At 36.9% G+C, this 21,641-nt stretch overlaps 1 protein-coding gene across 1 annotated transcript; it reads right to left on the reverse strand.

The window, feature by feature from the left end:
- Positions 1-12,825: 12,825 nt before the first annotated feature.
- On the reverse strand, positions 12,826-16,517 carry LOC118923298 (taste receptor type 2 member 7-like). Its single transcript, XM_036906961.2, has one exon. The coding sequence runs from the start codon at positions 14,973-14,975 to the stop codon at positions 14,043-14,045; it is 933 nt and encodes a 310-aa protein (XP_036762856.2). The 5' UTR covers positions 14,976-16,517; the 3' UTR covers positions 12,826-14,042.
- Between the last annotated feature and the right edge of the window lie 5,124 nt (positions 16,518-21,641).

Raw genomic sequence — 21,641 nt, forward strand, 5'->3', positions numbered from 1 at the left:
GAAATGTAATCTCTCAAGTGCTGGAGATTAATGTGCTTTGAGATTTCTAACATTCTTATCAATCAGCCAGGGAAGAGGGTCAGACGGAAACCAAGTCCATATAGGCAAGGGAGCAGATTCATTTTTAGCCAACTGGGTAAACTGATATTTCCAGATGCATGGTATTCGAAGAGTAGGTGGTTTTAGATGTAGTCACTGACTGAATCCACTGGAATCACTTTAAAATATGTCATATCTCCTTCCCCTCCGTGGTGCTGGTGGTGGAAGTATAGCTGGGGACAGCCATGTGGCCTAGGTAGGACCATTTACACCGTTGTCCCATGGTAGATAAATGTTAAAACAGATTCCCTTATTTTCAGACCTCTTTTTCATTCTTTCTGTTCATACTTGCTAACTTTTGCCCAGTGGTTTCGAGAAGAGTGACTTCCACTTCCTTTGAAAAACACCATCCTGTGCAGCTAGTCTTTTCATCTACAGGTTCTCCTGGCGATTTCAGGGATTAACACACTCGCATCCATTCACTATCTCTTGGACATTAAAAAAAATCTCATTAACAACCTCCTTACTTTCTCTTTGTTATAGCCTTGTTCACTTTTGTACAGATCCCTGTCTGGTCCTTATGAGGGGGTCTCAGAAAGGAATACAGATAATTTTGTTCTGTTTGCTTTTGTGAATGAGACTTGTCTACTTAAAAAAATTATTTAGGCTACAAGATTTATTCTGGCTGAGGATGAAGGAGAATTCAAAACACAATTTTAAAAATCTGTAGTGGTTGTTTCAAAATAAAATCTAGAAAATATTTTAAATTTCAGTTAAATCTCCACTTTTAAATGACATATACTGGGATTCTACCTTATAAGCTGTTTAGAGAATGGGATGTTCCAATACCTTCAGTGGCTGAACTTTTAGCTTCTCTGCTTCTGGGTCAGCCTGCTCTTCAATATTTTGTATAATTAGAAAGACACATATTGGCAGATAACATCCTGCTTCTTCAAGCCTATTTCTCCATGCAAATGCATTTCATTTTCCAGAATTTAGGGAAAATTCTGGATGAATAGAATATTACCATACTTTTGAGGTTATATTACTGCAGTCCACACTCTGATATAATTAGCAAGCTGATCAATAATTCTTAAATCCAATGGAATATAATACCATCTCATACTAGAAACACATTTTTGTTTATTTCAAGGAGAGGAGGAGTATAGTACACGTTTATTTCCTCAATTCTATAATTTCATTCCTTGAAGGATACAACATCAATTTAATGCTGGAAAACAACCAGCTTTAGTAAAATATATGTGGATTATAAAATGAATGGCAATATCAGAAAAGAAAAAAGGCACATTCAATATTATACTTATAAAATTGTTCTTCGAGGTAAGGACATTATTTTCTTAGTCTCCTTTTTTACACTTAACACACTCCAATCTGAAATGTGGTGACCAAAAACAGAAAATAAAATAAGCAGAAGCAGCACTGATTAGCAAGAAAGTAGTAGAGGTACATACAGCCCTTTCAGCTGTTGTGAGACAAAATGAATTTTAATTGAATTGACAATAGTCCCTAGTATAAAAATACATTGAAATTTAGTACCAGCTATGGTACCAGCTATAGTAACAGAGTTCAAGCCACTAAATGATCAAGGAAGAAATCAAATGCCCCCGGGAAAAAGTGGTCTGAAAAATTTGTGACCCTAGAAGATAAAGATAAGGAAAAGCTAATTATACAATAGTGAGAATATTGTGATTCATTCATTACCACATATAAAATACCAGCAGTGAGTGTTGTTGCTCACTGGTCCTATTAAGAAGTCTGATATCCCCTGTGAGACGAGGTTCATCATCCTCATTTGGAAAAAGCAGCTTTAAATGTCCACAGTGGTGGCATCCTATGTAGGAAATGTCAACAAGCTGCAGTTAATTAAAACTTATTTAGTCATTCGATCAAGAGACATTGTCAACTATGACAATTCTCTTATTTGAAAACAGGTAAACAAAGAAATAAGTCTTAAAAATACTACCAATGTATTTGCTTCCAGTAAAGTCAGGAAAGCAAAATCTATTTTCAACTACTTTAATGTTCTGGGAAAAAAAATCAGCTGTTATAAAACACATAAAACAAACATACAGAGTGCACATTTTTCCTTTTCCTTTGCATTTTAATATAGCTCAGCAAGGCATTTTTAAAATTGTAATATTGGCTCATCATGAATTTTTTGCTTTAATTTTGTGTGTTTTTTAATGTTGCATTAAAAAAAGATTGCTCTTGATTACTGTTTTTTGACACCCCCTTAAAGTTTTGCTCTCAAGTGCTTCACTTGCCTCACCTAATTCTGGCCCTACCAAGTGGAGACATACACCCCCATATTACAGGGGTAAACATTGACTCTCTAAGTAATACACTCTGAATTTACATGTGAGGAGGGAAATTTTTTTCCTAACTGGCTCCTAACTTACAGGGTACCTGGCTTTCACTATGAAGTCAATATTTTACACTGCTATACAGAGCAGTTTTTTCTTTTCTTCTGTTATCCATACTTTTAAGAGCCCCATCAGAGGTCTAAATTATTAGGGTCCATGTAATATAATATTCTTATAAAAAATACCTTCCATATTTGCAAGTTATGAAAGTGACTTTTAAAAAACTTAATAGAATCCTCATGGTCCCATCACCCAATTTAGAAATAGAAAATCAGTAACTCAGTAGAAGCTGTCTGTAGGCTTATCTCCCATTCAACCTCCCCATCTCTCCCTAAAGAACCTGACTAATTTATGGTTTTCTATTGAAGGGCTTGACCAGCCCTTAAATCAAAAAGGTTGGCTGAGGCCTAAATGGCAAATCAGATATGGGTGACAGGTGTCCAACCCATGCCTTTCAAAGGTAGTATTGTTCTTGGCCTTACAAAGGAATGTTCTGAGGTTCCTACATAACTGAAAGAAAGAGATACCATGGCTTCCACCAGGATGCTGCTGCTCTGACCTTCAATGGCCTTGCTGACCCTGAGCTCAGCTCAGGATACTGACGATGGTAAAAGGGGGAAATGGGAATCACATAGGAGATGATGGGGTTAAGAGTCATGGGAAAGAGTAGGGTTGGAATGACCCTTCTCAGAAATCATATACTTTATCTTCAGGGACTAGGTCAATAAAAAAAGGAAGCAACAATAGTTTCCACTTTCCACTAATTGTGAATATCTGAAAATCTGGCCTAAATTCCAAGCCAGCAACTTTCTAGGGGGACTGTTGCTGTTATCAGAAATACGGACTTTCTGTTAATCCCTCTGTGTGAAATATCTAAATTGAATGAAAATTCCATATTCATGTAGATATCTGGACATCACATACTTGAACATTTAGAAATATTGAATATTTTTATTAAGTTTTCATTTACTCAATCAAAATTTTGACATTAAGTAGGCAATATTAATTTTTTTCTCTCCATTACACCCTTTATGCTTTTTAAATACTTACAAGTCTAATCATGTAGCCATTTGGCAGGTATGCAATTATAGTAAATGTAGGGATTCCTAGAAATGGATAATTTTAATAAATAATGAGGAATTTATATATAATAAAAGAGGAAGGCTAATTCTTTATCAATCTGTGACTCTTTTAAAACAAAGAAGGATGGCATATCTTAATGGCATCAAATATCCAGATACAAAGTAAAACTTCAAATAATTATTTAAATGACTGCAAACATCTGTTATAAGACCTCTTGATATAAGACAAACAACTAGAAGTTGTAGTGCAATTTTATTGTCTTATTAAATGTTTTTGGCATTACATAGGAGCCTACATCAAGCAAATAGTAATATTAAACAAATGCATGAAATTCTAATAGACTGAGTTTTAAACCTGTTGCCATATACTAAGATAAAGTTATGGCTCATGGCAAGGTAATTCTAAAATGGTAATTTCAGAATCCTCTGAAAGCATATAAACTTGGATAAGGATCTATAAAAGGCTATTTTATGACAAAATTCTTTGAGCCTCAAACTCTACAGTTTGTGATAGTTTGGATTGGGAATAACAGTAGAATTCTAAGGTAAGATTTTTTTGTTGAGTATGTCTGGGGAATTTAGTCTATGCCTGGTCTTATGTTATTATTATGCCATTAATTACTATGACCTGATGTTATTATTTATTTATTATGTCATTAATTTATTCACTGTAACAATTTGAGTAGATATTAGTATAACTTTAAATACTTAGCAGTTTACATAATTAGCAAGTAACACAACAGCTTTATAGACTCAGCCCTGTCAGATTTCAAAGGCTAATAAAGCTTATGATTTTTGTAACTCATTCTGTTACCTCTTTTTTTGCTTTTACCTCATCTGAAATGACTCAGAATTGTCTTAAATATGTTGAATATTTTCAAATTAATATCCCTATTCCACATAGAAATTCCTTTGCTCCATATCTCTTCTTGTTCCCAAATTGATTTCCTTCTTGACTTCCATCCCTGATTCACCTACTTTTCTTCAAGGGCAGCTGTACAGTCTAGTAAAGAGCAATGTATGTTTATCTGAGATTTCATAGAACATTTATCACAATGTGCATAAGTTTCAAGTAAAAATAAAGCTTGAAAGACTGTTAAGTGTACGATGCCCCAAAATACCACTGAAACAATCTGTCACTGAAAGAAAGATGACTTTATTTTTCTTTAGTAAGGGAGAACACTACTTGGCCTTAATAGTGCTTCTGAGGACAAAGGACAAAGTCAGATCTTTAAAAAAATAAGGTTTTGTGGTCTGGCTTAAAAAGGGCTTTATTCCTTTGTTCCTTAGTAAGAATGGGTAAGATTCATGATTTAAGAATTTAGGAGATAATTGTTATGAGGTCCTGCGAAGAAAATTTTGGAGACTAAACAATTGATGCCATTAAAAAGTTGGACAGAGTAATGTTGTCGGGCAGCTGTGTCTAGGGAGGTCTCTCCCTGCACATTAAGTGAAACTTCAGTCTGTGTGGGGGAGGGTTCTTGGCTGACTGAGAAAGAATTCTCAAACAGGCCGGATGATGCAGGTAAGGAAGGAATTCATTAAAGCAAGGGTAGCAGTGAGTGTCTGCAGCCATGCAGGCAGCAGAGAGCAAGAAATAACAGCGGGAGCAAAGGGAAGCTCATTGAACTCCTGCTCTGCATCGGGCAGAGCCCTGACCTGCTCCTGAAGCCAAGGTCACCTGGAGCCCAGTGTCCGCTGGAATCTGCAGGGAGTGGGAGCTAAGCCCCTACCACCCCAGGGTTTGGGGGAGCCACAGAGCACTGGATGAGTGAGATTATGTTTTGAGAGCTTCCCAAAGCAAAGAAAGGAGATTTTCAGGCAGTCTACTAAAGAGCAGTCCTGTCCGGGCCAACCAGGTGACAGGAACTCGGAAGCCTAAATCAGAGATCTTAGGAACACTTCCCTACTTGTCTGAAGTAGAACAGAGAGAGTGAAGACTTGCGCTTAAGTCTAGAAAATGGAATGAAATAGCAGTTAAAAAACACCACTAGGAAATGTGTCTCATTAATCTCTCAAGAGGCTTGGAAGAGCGCAGAGACAAAAAGCAGTAAATTGAGCAGCAGAAATCTTTATTTAAGACAAAGTACACTCTCAAAGAAAGGGGCGTACAGGCAGCCTCAGAGAGGAGGCATGCTTAGACGTTTAGGATCATGTCTAAGGATTTCAAGAATGGGGCAAAGGGCCTGGGTGGGGGGATCGCGGAGGGCTGACATAGGGTCTCATGAGGTCTGTCTCCAGTGAGGGACATTGTGTCCTTCTCCACAGTCAGTCCTCTAGGTACTCTGTAAAATATTGATCCTATTCTTCTCCAAGGTTACACCCTCAAGCAGTGGAAACAACATTTAACTCTGCTTGCCCTGCTTTATGATAGGGTCAACCGTTGGCTTATTACATGAACTATGTTAGGAATATTACCTCCTAACTCCCTGGTTTTTAAAATGGAACCTTAGCCTCAAGATGGAGTCTCTCTTGTTCTTTTTATACTACTTATATCTCGGCATTTTTCAACATAGGCAGGAAAAATTAATCATGATGCTTGTCCCATGTCCCTGCTCTATCTCATTAATGTTTGTTTAAATGGTTTTGGGCAAGTTCTTGAAATAAACAATAACTACTTGAAACATTTATCTTTCTGGGCAAGAGTTTTCTGGGATAGTTAAGTCATGTTAACGTAGACAGTAGGCTATCTGATTGTAGATGTTTTCAGTTCTCAAATTTTCTGTTTTGCAAGAGGGCACATAATCTTTATTTTGTCTTGAATCATTGTGGCTCTCCATTTCATTATATATAATGCAGAATTAGTAAGATAAAATATTTGGCCCTCTCTTCATCTGTGCTTCAGAAACGGATCAGTACTAGGGTTCTACTTTGGGCAATGTTGATCCATTGTATCCAAATCTTTTATTTATTGATTTCGTTAGTTAGTTACTGAGTTCTCTTGAGCATTTTCTTAACTTCTTGATCTAAACCTACTTATCTTTCTACAAATGTATAACTGAGGTCTTATGAAATTCTATTTTTAATTTATCTTCTTTTATTTTTTTCTTCTTAAATTCTAGATACTGCTACTAAAGACCCTCTTGAATGACCAGATAATTCCTTTTTCGAGGATGTACTTCTTTCCTTTTTTCTTTAGAACCTGTCATACCTTTTATCTTCGCTTAGTGTTTTGTCTCTTGAAAGCTCTCAAAATTGAGTCTAGAGAAGTGCGAAAAAGAGTAACAAACCCCTAAGTCGTATAGTTAGATGAGGGCCACCTCCTTCCTTTCCACGTTGGAATCTCTTGTGTCCAAGATCTAAACAGAATCTGAGCATCGGCAGGATGTGATACTCTACTCAACTATAAATGTTTTTCTCTAAACCTTTCTACAGCCAATGGCTAATGATCAAATGACACAAATTCCTTACATTTATAAGGGCATTATCTCCATTGACATTAACTAATCTGAATCAAAAGATACCATGTAATCATAAAGATATTGTGTAATTAGACAAAAGGGCTATAATTGTTCAATCAGGAAGTTTGCCATTGCACCTTATTCCTGTATAACACTAATGCTTCATTGTTATGTTGTTAAGCCTTGATAATCTGTTCAAATGCTAAACTGTCTCTGACAAGGTGAAATTTATAGCCATTATTCATTTGCACTTCAAAAAGAAAATCTGAAGTCAGTTTTAATGGTGTGGGTGGGAGTGTGTGCAGGAGGAAGGATGTAAGAAAGGACCAGAGTACATGCTAATGAGTTTTAAATTATGCCACTAAAGAAGTAGCAAAATTGAGTAAATGAGTCAAACAAAAATTTTGTTGCTTAAAGAAAACCTTTACATGTTTAGTCATTTCCCCTAGTACCTGACTCATCCATGACCCTTCCTTTCAGGTTGTATGTCATTTCATACTGCATTCTTTCTTGCTTTTTCTTTGTACCAGCCTCTCAATAGGAAGAGGAAACACCCCAACTATTGAATGAGTTTCTCTGAATTCAAACAACTTCTTTAGAATTTTTCTAAATGGATTCTAGGAACCTCAGCATCCAACATTTAAATTAAATTTTTAATTTGATGTAAAAAATCATGCTTAACTTAAAATTTTTTCCTTTCTCAACCATTCTACTATATAATTTGATCATATTAGTTCCACACTGCAGAAAGAGCACAGAAGACAAAAAAGAAAAAAGAAAGAAAAGATAAAATGATTTGCTTTAGATTGCAGTGTTATCTCAGATCTAGAGAATGTGGTCCCCACGTTCCTTCTGAATTTTTTCTTGCCTAAGTTACCTAGCCTTGGCTGTCTTCGTAAGGGCATACCCACTGAAGAGTCCTGAAACAAGTGCTTTGGTTATCTACCTTCTCTACCCCAACACTGATGCAATAAAATTTAATGCTTAGCAATAACCATGACAAGGTCCTATGCTAGGTACCAAGGATACAAACGTAAATAGAACATTGTTCCTATCCTTAAGGAATGCAGGCCCTAATGGGAGATGTAGCTTGGACATAATGATCATTACTATCAGAAAATTGGCATTAGAAGGTATTATGGAAGCTCAGAGCAGGGAAGAAAAAGGAAGGCCTCATATAGGAGATACCACTGATGGCATCTGGACCTTGTAGGGTAGAGGCATAGGGGACAGCAGAGTGAAATGCATGGCTAAAATCTATGCACACAACATAATGTTTTCAATCTGGGTTTAGGAACAATGAATAAGCCAGTAAAGCTGAAGTGAATATAGGAAGATAAAGTTGCAGATGTGGGTTAGTTCCAGATCATGAGGGATGTTGTGAATGGCAAATTGAATTTGTAGTTTATTCGATGGGCAGCAAAGAGATTTTGACCAGGGGACTGACACAGCAATTTCTCTGTTGATCTAGCAGCAATGAGGAGTAAGCAGCTTGAGAGCACAGACTGTTCGTTTTAAGTCTGGAATCTTAGTGTCTGACATGAGAGGCAATACAGCATATGGGCACACAATAAAATTTACCTCGAATCACAAGAGATGATTGTAAGAATGATGGCCTTGAGATCATGAAGAAATGACTGAAAGCTGATGCAGGACATGGTGAGGACTTGGACTCAGTTATGGGTACCAGAAGTTTGCTAAAGAGGACAAGAGAGGGTGGGTATTATTTATACTTTCTGTTTGAACTTAACAGTTTGTAGAAGGTGAAAGAAGCAAGGGGAGAGGGGTGTTACATGGTTGCTCTGCTACCGGGATGGGTAGGGTGGCTGATAATTTCCCCCTGCTCAATAGATTTGTGTCAAGATATCATGTATATGTATAGGCAGACACAGTGACTATCTGATGGTTTCTTTTAGACACCATGAGATATTTGGTGGTTTACAAATGGTTTCGTGTATGTCATGTTAAGTTCAGGAGAGATGGCAATATAGAATAGTGGCAGAAACATCCAAAGAGGAGAGAATCAGTGGCAATAGGGCAAACAGGACATGCTAAGCTAAGTATTCACACTCTAAAGCAGCCAGGATTTCTCTACCCTGGTCACTACCTAGTACCATTTAAACCAGTAATACATTACTTTTAACTAAATTTAGGCTGCAGTAGATTCCATACTTGCCTCATCTGAGTTTGTGGCTAACCTTTCTCTTGTTCCTGTCTCACTCGGTGTTCTCTTGCCTAAGCAGATGATGCATTAGTTGAGGAAAACCTAGAGGAAACAGAAGTCCAAACTCAAGGAGAAAATGGAGCTCTGTGTGGCAAGAAAGGCAGAATTGGAAAGAAAGGCCATGGTCAGCAACATGGGCCCCCTAGCCAGAATGTCCATGGAGGCCAGGCCAAGGTGGCAGTGGTGGCCAAGGTGGGTGTGCAAAGAGGTCAGGACTGCCAGGATGGCCAGGGTGGCCGAGGTGGCAGCAGTGGCCCTAGTGGCCAGAGAGGCCAGTATGGAAGAGGTGGCCAGGGTGCTCAGCACGGTGGCCAGTGAGGAGGAAACCAACTAAAGATGGTCTTCAGTGATTCCATAGGTATTCATTATATATTATTCACTAATCTAGTGAATTTCTCCTTAAATTCTTGAATTCTCTCTTGTTACTGTTCATTTCCCTCATTTTAAAATTTTCGCTTTAATCCATCTTAAATTCTTGGTTCAGAATTGCCCTGCCCGTGACTCCCCTGCCTCACATGAAAGTCTCCTTCACTCGCACGCTAGCAAGTGCTTCTCCTGCCCAAGCTCTGATTCCCTTATTCTCACGGAGGCTTCCAGCCTCCCCAGGTTCTGCCTCCCCTCATCTCCTGGCCTCCTATTCCCCCTCTCCGGGCCTCCTCCTGCCCCCTCTTTCTTCTCCTCTCTGCCCTATGTGATATCTTGTAATGAGAGTACTTACCAGTAGAACTACCCAGCCTGATCTGCTAATTCCTCTGTGTAAACTCCTCTTTGTTTCAGAAATCGATAGAGATCAGCTGGTGACCATGGACTTTTCAGTGGTGTAAACTTTTTGGCCTTTCTCCAACTTCAAATCAATAAAGTCATTGTCATTTTAAGGCCATGGCTTTCTTCGTAGGGTCATGGTTCTCGATCAAGGGACAAAGAAGGACAGGTTGGGTGAAAAAGCCATGATTGGACTCCATACATATGTTCTGTATTGTTCAGCTTTATAAGAAGCTCAGATTTTAATAATTTTGTAAGAACTTAACTACCACAAATATTCCAAAGCAAAAAAATTCTATGCTTGAGATTAGTAAGGAACTTTGCTAAATTCAGATTATCAAGTCACACACCCTTTTTTCAGCTCATACACAGAGATAATTACTTTGTAAATTTCCTTTTTCTCTGTCAGCCTTTCAATGCATATGTGCCATATTATATTTATGCCTGGGATTCAAGAATGCCTCCGGGACCTGTTTGGAGACATGTCCTTTTGGAGACAGAATCATCATCCAGCCTTCAGTCAGACAAGCTTCCCTTTGGTTTAGGGACATACAGCTATGCCTCATGCACAGCATTGAGCTGTTACATGTTGACTTTAGTTCTTCTACATATGTGCATTTGCAGAAATGGTATGAAGTAAAATCTGCCAAAACTAGGCAAAGTATAAAGGAAAGTGAACGTTATGAGTTGAATTATGTGTTCCAGATATTCATATGTTAAAGTCCTAATCCTACTATTTTAGAATGTGACCTTATGTGGAATAGGGTCAATACAGATGTAATTTGTTAAAATGAGCTCCTATGGGAGTAGGGTGGTCCCCTAATCCAATATGACTGGTGTCTTTATAAAAAAGGGAGGTTTGGGGTTAATATCCAAAATACATAAAGAACACACACAATTTAATGTCAAAAAAATTAACTATCCAAATAAAAAATGATCAGGGGAGTTGAATAGACATTTCTCCAAAGAAGACCTACAGATGGCCAACAGACACATGAAAAGTTGTTCACCATCATTAATCATCAGGGAAATGCAAATCAAAACCACAATGAGACATCGCTTTAAACTTGTCAGAATGACTAGTATCAAAAAGACAAGAAATAACAAGTGTTGGCGAGAATGTGGAGAAAAGGGAGTCTCTGTATACAGTTGGTGGGAATATAAAGTGGTGCAGACACTATGGAAATCAGTATGGAGCTTCTGCAAAAGATTAAACATAGAACTACTACTATATGATACAGAAACTCCACTTATGGGTATTTACTTGAAGAAAATGAAAGCACCAACTTGAAAAGATATATGTACCTCTATATTCATTGCGGCATTATTTATAATAGCCAAGATATGGATGTAAGTGGGTTAAATAGATGAATAGATAAAAAGGATGTGGTACATATATAAAATGGGATATTACCCAGCCATAAAAAGAATGAAATCTTGCCATTTGTATAATATGGATGGATTTAGAGGGCACTGTGCTAAGTGAAATAAAAAATACCACATGATTTCACATATGTGTGGAATCTAAAAAAACAAAACAAAGGAACAAAACAAAACAAAACAGAAACAGATTCATAGATACAGAGACCAATCTAGCTGTTGCCAGAGGGGACAGTGGTGGGAGGATGGGTGAAATAGAGGAAGGGAATTAAAAGATATGAACATCCAGTTTTCAAACAAATAAGACACAGGGATACAATATACACGTAGGGAATCTGGTTAATAATATGTAACAACTTTGTATGAGAACAGATGGTAACAAGATTTATCACTTTGTAATGTATGAATGTTGAGTCATTCTGTGGTACACCTGAAACCTAATATAATATTGTGTATCAACTACACTTAGATTTAAAAAAAATGACCAGAAAAATAAACACATTTTTTAAAAGTGAGAAATTCGGACACAGACATGCGCACAGAACACAATGGGAAGATGAACACAGAGACTGCGCTGACGGAATAGAAGATAGAGGACCCCAGTGATCACCAGTCCACCACCAGAAGCTGGGAGAGAAGCCTGGAGCAGGTTTTCCTAAGCCCTCAGACTGGACCAACACCTTGATCTTGGACTTGTAGTCTCCAGAGAGATGAGAAATTTCATTTCTGTTGTTTAAGCCACTCCGGTTGTAGTACTTTGTTAAAGCCACCTTTGCCAACTAAAAGTGAGGAAATTTACTTACCAGGTATTTGTAATGAATGCCCCATGTATTCCATCTACCTCCAAAGGCTCCTCTGAGTGGAGATCCACACAGAGAGGTGTTAGAGGAAAGCATCCCTGGTTGGCGTTCAATATAGTCAGGAACTGTGCCTAACCTGAAAGTTCTTTGCTTCTCCAAATGTCAAAATTTGGTTATACTTAAGGGGAGTCACATATGTGAATGCAGATGATCTGGAAGATGCACTGTAAAATAAGGTGATGATAAAAATGAAAGTTTGAAGGGATGTTTCTATTAGGATATAAATATTTGCTTTCAGTATTAGTATTAATGAGAAATGGATAGGTTAAGGTAACAGAACAGAGCTCCCACATTCACTGCCAGCTCAGCTCTGGAATGAGATCTAGAAATGGCCTTTGCCTTGGAAGCAGAAATAATCTCTGGTTAATCTGACTTCGTGTGTACCTGAATCAATTTTCATACAGTTTCTGAAGTAATGTGACCATTCTGTAGATGGATCAGGTGCATTTCAAGATGCAAAATACATGAAAATATCTAAACCTGAGGGTAGAAACTTTTGAAAATGACTTGGGTGAGGATTCAAGAAGACAGTAACAGCTTTCATTTTACAGGCTAAGGGCTCTAGGTGTGCTCTTTCCCAATTGTCCATTATTTATTGAATGCATAGGGAAGAAAGTAAATAATAAAAACCAACTTCAAAATAACACTAGACACTAAAGATAATTGACAAAAATTTACTAGATAATGGGTCATTTCAATCAAAACACTGGACAGCAAATCTCATGGCTTCACATCCAAATCAATAGTTTTCTATGATACAAGACTAGCAAATAGACAAGAACATTCATAAATGAGCTGCTTAATGTCATGCGTTGTTTCCAGAAAGAAATGCCCAAACTTGGTTTTCCTGGTTAAAAACCGCATGCCTAACAATATTACCTCCAGTTCAGAGCTCTGCTCTATTCCCCAGTTCTCCTCCCTGATACAATCCAAAAGAACGTTCCCCTAGCCCACCGGAAGGAAATTCCAGTTTGCTCACACTAAAATAAATATCTTCATAAAGAGGTAGTCCTCATACAACAAAATGTTATACAAGTAAGTATATCCCAGTCTTGATATTCAATATTCTTTGACAGTTTTGATATTTTAAAATGTCAATACATACATTTTTCGACTGAAGGTCTCATCAGAGTATCTTCACAAACCAAGCCTGCTGCAGTCCTAGTGGGCTAAAAGCAGACTTAACGTGTCTTTTGTGTAGAAATAGCCTTTAATAAGCAATACATAGTTCTATTTGGTCTTTAGCCAGCCTTACGGAAACTTTCTATACAAACTTTTTCTTTCATGCTTATGGAGTGTCTTGCTTTCACTGACCTATTATCCTAAAATAATTTTTGAACTCACTGTGACAATATTTATTTTCATCACAAGTTATGTCTCAATCATGATTATAATCTATTAGTTTTTGCTATATTCACAGAATTGCATAACAGTTGATTAAAAACTATCACCTGATTGAGTCTTTCTAAAGGGATGATCTGAGAAGAAACATGTAGCTAAGACTATGAGGATGAGCCAGCCACTTTTCTTTGGGATACAAATAACAGTAAGATAATGTTACAGGTGTTCTGTCTGAATTAGTCTTACAATTTTGCATCTGGAGAAAAAGGATTCAGAACTAACTATGAAAATTCTCCTCTCAAAATTTATTTTAGGATATTAACTTCTATATGTTCTAAAGCACGTTTTTAAAAAAACTGAAGGATGGGAGAAAGAGAGAAGAGACGAGACAAGCAAAATTAGCTTTCCATAAGATTTCCTAGGTTATGATTACAAGTATATTAAATGCACTTTTAGAGTAATTAACTATATGAAATCAACATTAGTGCAAGAACTGAAGATAATTAACAAACATCCTGTCTTCTTTTGTCCTAAGAAATGCTGGTTTGTCTTCAGACCTGCTGATTTTGTTAGAAATGTCTTCTTTTTAAGATATACTTTATTTTCCATAGCACCCTTAGGGATGCTTGTTTTAATTTATTGTTCCCTAGAATTAGGATAAATGAATGGCTTGAAGGATAGATTAAAGCGATCAACTCACCAATCATCACAGCTAATTCAGTCTCTGGCATAAAATAGCTAGAGGTGGCGATGAGAAAGGCTAAATAGTAGACCAGGAAAAGGAGGAGGAAGGAGATGATAGCTTTCATGGCTCCCACGTGAGCTTCTATGCTGGGGTCTCCTGTAGTATTGAGCTGCATCTGCCTGGTATGTCTCCACAGGGAGAAAATCAAGAGGAAAAATGAGATCAGGGACACAGACAAGGGGAATAGCGTCAACAGGTTAAGACATATCTTGATGGAAGCGTATTGAGCTTTATTTACTCTGCATCTCAAAGTCAAGTTTCTTTTCCACTTTGCCTTGACACAACCCCTGAAATCATCATTCAAATTATCAATGACAGGAAGGCTAATAAACACAGAGAGGGCCAAGCAGCCCAGCAGGATCCTAGGAATCACACTGCCAATTCTCCACTTCATCCAGAGGAAAAGGGGATGGAAGAAGTTAGCTATCTTGAGGAAATAGAAAATGCTGAGGCAGGTGGCAAACCACACACTTAGATGGTTGGTTAGTGTCCAGAAGAAGTCAATGATTCGCATTTGTTTACCAGCAGTATAGATATCAGGATACAGCACCAAAATAAAACAATCAAGTAGTATTATACATAGTAGACAAATTCTGGATATGGCCAGACTTGTGAGGATTAAATCAATGGAGGCAATCTTCCTCTTCTTGATCCAGTCCATGAAATTTACCACTGCAATGAATACATTCCCTAAGATCCCCATGGAAAATTCTACAGCTGCTATGAGCATTAAGCTATTCTCCACTATATCTGGCATGTTAAAATACGGAAATGTCCAATTCGTTTTCTAGTTGAACTGATGTCGTTGGATATCGTTGCCTACTTCTTGGACTTTGCTGTAATTTTCTTTGTCTCTTTTATTGCAGTCTGTCTTGTGATGGAGACTGGAGTGATCAGTGAAGACTGTAGTTATCTTCATCAAATCCTAATTAGTCTCCACAAGCAATGTGATTGGTGATCCCTGGTCTAGCTGCTCTAGGTCTTTTTACCTTCTCAGCAGGTTTTACTTTTCCATATATGGTTAATTTAGGCAGAACTACATTTTAAGATGCAAATTAGGTCTATTCCCTTTCACGGTCCTGCACTGTGTTCCTAAAGCTGTGTTTTGAAAATTTTGCATTCATCAATCTGCTGGTAACCTTGATAGGGCTGCTAGATAGAGCAAATAAGAATACAGGACACTCAGTTAAATTTGAATTTCAAATAAACAATGAATGATTTGTTTAGTGTATGTCCCCAATTGCATGAGATTAGTACTTCCAGAAGTACTGAAATTCAAATTTAATTGGGTGACCTGTATTTTATTTGGCAAAGCTAAGCTTCAAGGATTTTCTAGCATTTGTAAAATGGGCAAAAATTGAAATTTGTAGAAGAATCTTCATTTTGTTGAATGATAATAATTGAAGACTACTAAAATTCTAAAGTTGGATTAACATAGCTGTATATTGTCAGGGAATTTTGAAAGTTAACACTAAATGTGATTATTTGGTTCTAAAAATATTTTAGCTCATTTTTCCTAGTTGTTCGGATGAACAATTATAGGGCACAAGGTCTCTTAAAACAGCGCATTGTCTAATTAATCAAATGACATTTAATGGTCATTTAGTTTGTGATGCTATGTATAGAATGATGAAGGAGTGATGAACAAAGAACAGTATTGATCGCCCTTAGATTTTTCCTTTGCATTTAAGGTGCTCTAAAAGACAGTTGTACATATGAAAGAAGAGAGTAAAATCCTATTTTCATTCTGCTTTCCAACCCCCTTACAGGCTGTTGAGGGGTAAGAAATGACCTCTACTCATCAAGGTACTTCCAGCTGGTCTCAAGAATCAAATTGACGTGAGACAGATGAACAGGAGAAAAAAAACCCAAGTCTATTTACATACATGCAAGTACATTTTCTTCTCCACAGTGTCCTGGTTTAAAACATGCCCACAGTGACTATGATAATAATACCTTTACCTAAGTAAGTTCTAGACTAAAAAAAATTTTTTGGTGATATACGTAGCACTGCTGTACAGCATGGATGCTAACGGTTCACTTACTATAAAAAAGGTATGAAAGTTCCTCAAAAAATTTAAAAGATAACTCCCATATGTTCCAGCAACCCTGCTTGTGGGTATTTATCCAAAAGAATCGAAAATGACCTAGAGGAGATATTTGCACCCTCATGTTTATTGCAGCATTATTCACAATGGCTAAAATATGGAAACAACCTAAATGCATATTTATAGATGAGTAGATAAAAAATGTGGCAAATACAGAATTAATAATACAAAAAATATTATTCAGTCGTAAAAAATAAGGAAATCTTGCAACAGGCAAAAACACGGGTGAACCTGGGAGAGAGTGTGATAAGTGAAATAAGCTAGTGACAGAAGGACAAATACTGTATGATTCCCCTTATAAGGAAAATAGATAAAAGGTATCTAAAATAGTCAAACGCATAGAGGCAGAGAGTAAAACAGTAGTTCCAGGGCCCAAGGGGAGGAGAAATGGGGAGCTGCTGTTCAATAAGTAGGAAGTTTTGATTACTCAAGATGAGTAGGTTTCAGAAATGTACTATACCATATTGTGCTGATAGCCAACAATACTATCTTGTACATTACTTAAACGTTTCTTGATAGGGTAGATCTCAGGTTAAACATTCTTACTACAATAAAAAACAGAAAAGAAATTCTGTGAGAGAGCATTTTATCATTTTATCACAAGCATGCTACTTTGAACCCCAGCTGTGGTCACTGAAGATGAGATATTTGAAACGTTGAAGATACAGGAAACAAAGCATGGAGTAAAGGGCTTCAGGTTAATGGAGGGAAACCGCCCCAGAAGTACCAAACTTATAAAATGCTTATTTCATCTAAACCTGCAGAAGAATATAAAGCTCATCCCAGTATAGAATTCACAAGTATGTTGTAGAATATATTAATATATGCCTTCAAAAGACCATCAATTCTCTTGTCCTGGACAGCAAATAGCAAACTAAAGAGCTAGGATATTAGAAACAGAGTTGATGAAGTTTATGTACTTAAGAATGTAAATATCAGTACTTTACAGAGTGGATTTTACTGAATTAATATGCACAATATTTAATCACCATCAGGTAATTAGTATTTAAGATAATAAAGGAAATGAGTCAATTGAAATAGACCAGAATTAGACATAGAAAATGGTGGGAGCAAGAATGCACACCATGCCAGAACAGATTTGACCTTGGATGTGCCAGGTTGAGTGTTGCAAGCATAAGACTCAAGGGAGGAGGGTTTTGATGCTCACAGTAGAACATTTTATCAACGGCTCTTCTTTTTCTTTTTTGTGTGTAAATTATTCTGCATGTGCAATGGACATACACTGCCTTTTTAGTGCCAGTATATAGTGCATGGTATATGTGCATTTCTTCCCGATTAATTGCTTTCCCAAAGTCCTCCATGAAAAGAACCCCTGCGGGTCTTATTAAGGAAAGGAAACAGTCTGATTGATATTTATTTTCCCCAGCCTTTTATCCAGATTTCAAAGAGCACTTAAGAGCATCCCTGAGAGATACTTGAAATGGGCTCTGTTCCTATCCTGGTGCTGCCTGAAAAGCCAGCTGTTCATAAGGAAATTTAATTTCCAGGAACATGAATGAGGAGCCAGAATAAGGTCCACCAGGCAGTGTTCCCTGGGAGACCACCTAAAGCATCATTCACTTAGGAGGAGAGACACCCCTGGGAAACTGAACCTGAGACAGGACAGCAGGGATCTGCGTTGCTAGTTAATGAGCCAAATGGGAGTGACTCAACAAAGCAGTGAAGGGAGCACAATTAAAGGGCCAGCAAGGAAAATGGATGATGGGAAAAAGTGAGACCTAGTTAGCACAGCTCAGGTGCACTTTACTGTGGACCAAAGCAAAATCTTAAAAGAATTTAACTGACCAATACATGCCTACTATTTTCAGTGAGAAGACAAATGGAGAAGTGAGCTCTGGAATTTGGAGGAAAGGGAGTGTGGAGTTGAGAGCGTCTGGGGTGTACAGAGACATAAGGGATGTAACCATCAGTGTGCTAATAGGCCTCAATAACACGCAAAGATATGTACCCACGATAAATGCAATAACTGGTAAAAATGAGAATGCACCTAGGAGACAACTGTTTTTATTAGGAAATAAGATTTGCTTTTAAAGTTCATTTAACAAAGCTGAAATTTTACAGCATGCAGGCTGTTTCCCCACATCTCAGCATCCTGGCAGATGCCTCCCCTGCTTCTTGTTTCCAATAATTAAAATAAGTGACCTGAGGGATAGAGAATTGCTATAATCTCTCCAAACATAATGGCTAACTTGCTTTCTTTCATAAGGTAGCTAAGTCGCCAAAAGAGAAGCCCCATAGTATACAAAAAGGAGGAAGAGAAATGAAGTCACAGTTTTCAGGGCTCCCACGTGGGCCTCTGTGCTGGGGTCTCCAGTGCTCAGATGAAACCGTGAGTTTCATTTGCTTGGCATGTCTCCATAGGGACCTAATTAAAAGGAAAAATGAGATTAAGTGACGCAGTTAATGGGACAATCCCCAAGAGGGTAAAGAGAGTCAAGGGGTTGAAGTATCGCGAATGTTACTCACATGGAACATTTCAGTGAAGTTCCTCCTATGTATTGCGATTGTATGAAACTCACAGTCATAACTAAGTGTCGTTGCTAGTGTGAGGCTGGCCAAAGAGGACACGGCCAAAGACCCCAGCAGGACCAGGGCACCACCCTGCCTATTCTCTACTTCAGCCAGAGAAAAAGTGGGTGGAGAAATTGGCCTTCTTGAGTAGATAGAAGATGTTAAGGAGGGGGGTAAACCACGTACTTAAGTAGTGGGTGAGTGTCCAGAAAATATTAATGATACTGATTAGTTTCTCACCTTCATAAAAATCTGCGTAGAGTACCAATATGATGCCATCAAGTATCATTACACTGAGCAAAGAAATTAAGGCGATAGCTAGACTGGTGAGGATGTAGTCTGCTGAAGAGATCTTTGTCTTCTTAATCCAGTCAATCCAGTGTATCAGTCCGACGCATACATTCCCCAGCATTCTTATTATGAATTCTCCAGGTACTATGATCAGAAAGATATTACTGAGCATGATGATAGAGAAAATGCCCAGATATCAAGTATCATGGCAGATGCGCTACCTTACAGAGGACCAGTTGGAGCCTGATGAAAAAGTTCTTCAAATCATGGAATAGTGTTTTCCGCTGTCATTATTTTGACTTTCGTATCATTCCTGAGGTTCCCAGCTCTCCTCTGAAGTAAGTTTGCTTCTACATTCGTGAAGACACCACCTGATCGCTCCAGACAAGCAGCTTGACTAGCTCTGAGCCTGGGCAAAGGATAAGTATCACCCTTTAGCGAGTGATAATTGAAATGTTAGGTAGAAACTCTCTCATGCAAATGAAGAGATTATATTTCATAACTCTGCAGTAGGCACTTTGCTGTTAAATTCTGCATACTTGGATCTGTTGAGTTTCGAATAGGTAACTGCAAAAAGCAAGCAAAAGCAAGTGTTAATACAAATCAAGATGTGTAAATAAAGCCTCATTTTAATCACAGTAAGTTATAAATTACTCATAAATCAGGTTTCCTATTGGAAATGGGTTTTAGTTTTGGAAATGATCAGTGCAATTAGATGGTAGAAAGTTAACATTCAATTGCAGGATAATAATTTTTGTTTTCATGTGCATAGTTAATTAGAGAAGGATATGATGAAAATCTAATTATAAATGGCTTAGTGTTATTAGGCAGGTACATGGTAATATTTACTGCAGATTTGCTCTCTGTGCAGTTGTTTGTTAAAAGTCAAAGATGCTTAAAGATAAAGATTTGTTATCATTAGTTTTATTTAACATGGGAAATGTCCATAACAATTCACTTCCTGAAACATTCTCTTGGATAATTAACATTTTCATCTAAAATTAAGGAAATTCATGCTTTCCAATATGCTTGTTATAATTAACACCTTTTATAAAATCTATGATCTCACATTCTACATTGTAGATATTTCTCTTTAATATTTTCTATATATTATCTATTTTTTTTTTTACTAAACAGTACTTCCAGGGCATAGAACTAATTTTACTATTGAATTGATTTATTCTTTTTTGGGAGACTTAGCCTACAATGAAATCAAATCAAGGTAATAAAATCACACAAACTAGGTTCTTCTTTCTGTCCACTACCTGATTTTTATCAAAAATATTATCTTTCCTATACTTTTATTTATTACATTTATTTATATGTCATGTTTAAAATATGTCTTTTGACTCCTTGTTATTATAATTATACAATCAGTGAACTTCTAAATTCTGCCTTCTTTCTGTCCTGCTCTTAAAATTTTTGTTACTGTACCATTTAGTACATTCTCTTGGCCCTTAAAGTATACATTCAGTTTTGTCACCCAAAACTCCGTATTTGCTTTAATTCTCTGGTCATATATATGTAAGAAGTTAATGTCAATTCTTTCACCTTAAATTTCCAGTCATCTCTCAGAGTGAAGATAACAAAGATTTTTGAGTTTTTGAATTTCTTAAAGTTTTTGTGGGAAGTCTATATTTGAAGGACAAGTTGTTTGGATATTAAATTTGGGGTTACACCTTATTTCCTTGAGGATTAAAAATATTTTAATATTGAATGTTTTTTAAAAATTGTATTCCAGTTGATTACTTTGAGATTAATCATATTTTTAAAACTTTTATAGATTACTTGATCTTTTAAATCTGGCTGACCCAAAATTTCTTCTATTAGTACATGCCTAAAATATTGACTATTCTGGGTCTATTATACCTGGTACTGTGGCTTCTTAAAATATATTCTGTATTTTATTATTTCAGGAATTATTTATTGAATCATACATTTAAATATTTGTCATTTTCAATTATTTTACTTTTCTGCTTTTGGAAATCCAGTTATCAGCATGATGTATCTCTTTTGGTTATTACAGATAACGAACATTTTCACCTGAATCCTTTGGACTCTCCTCTTAGTTCTGCTTCATTTCATTGCTTGTCTAATTTGCAGCCTATGTCGCTTGCGTTTTCCACTGTATTTATGGGCTCGCTGTATCCTAAGTTTTATTCTGTGATGGTTTTGTTCTTTTCTTCTCTTTCCTGAATTTTATCAGTTTAGGGTAAATTCTTGAATTATGGCTTTGTAGTAGTTCTTCACAGAGATAATTCTTGACTAATTCTCAAAAAAATCCATAGTGAGTTTTGCCTACAAGTTTCATCTGCCCCATGTCATTATTTATCTCATGAGTGTTTAATGCCTGCTACTGTAATAGCTTTTTAATGAGTTTCCCTTCCATTTTTCATATTTATCTTTATTGAGATGGTGTGACAATATTATTGATAATTGAATGAGTTGCATTTTCTTGGAGTAGCTATTTGCATGTTGTCCCTATAGTTTTT

Source organism: Manis pentadactyla, chromosome 14, assembly GCF_030020395.1.
Source record: "Manis pentadactyla isolate mManPen7 chromosome 14, mManPen7.hap1, whole genome shotgun sequence".
Lineage (NCBI taxonomy): Eukaryota > Metazoa > Chordata > Mammalia > Pholidota > Manidae > Manis > Manis pentadactyla.

Bases quoted from the DNA above. Each gene is read 5' to 3' on its own strand.
- LOC118923298 (XM_036906961.2), bottom strand. From the start codon at position 14,975: ATGCCAGATATAGTGGAGAATAGCTTAATGCTCATAGCAGCTGTAGAA.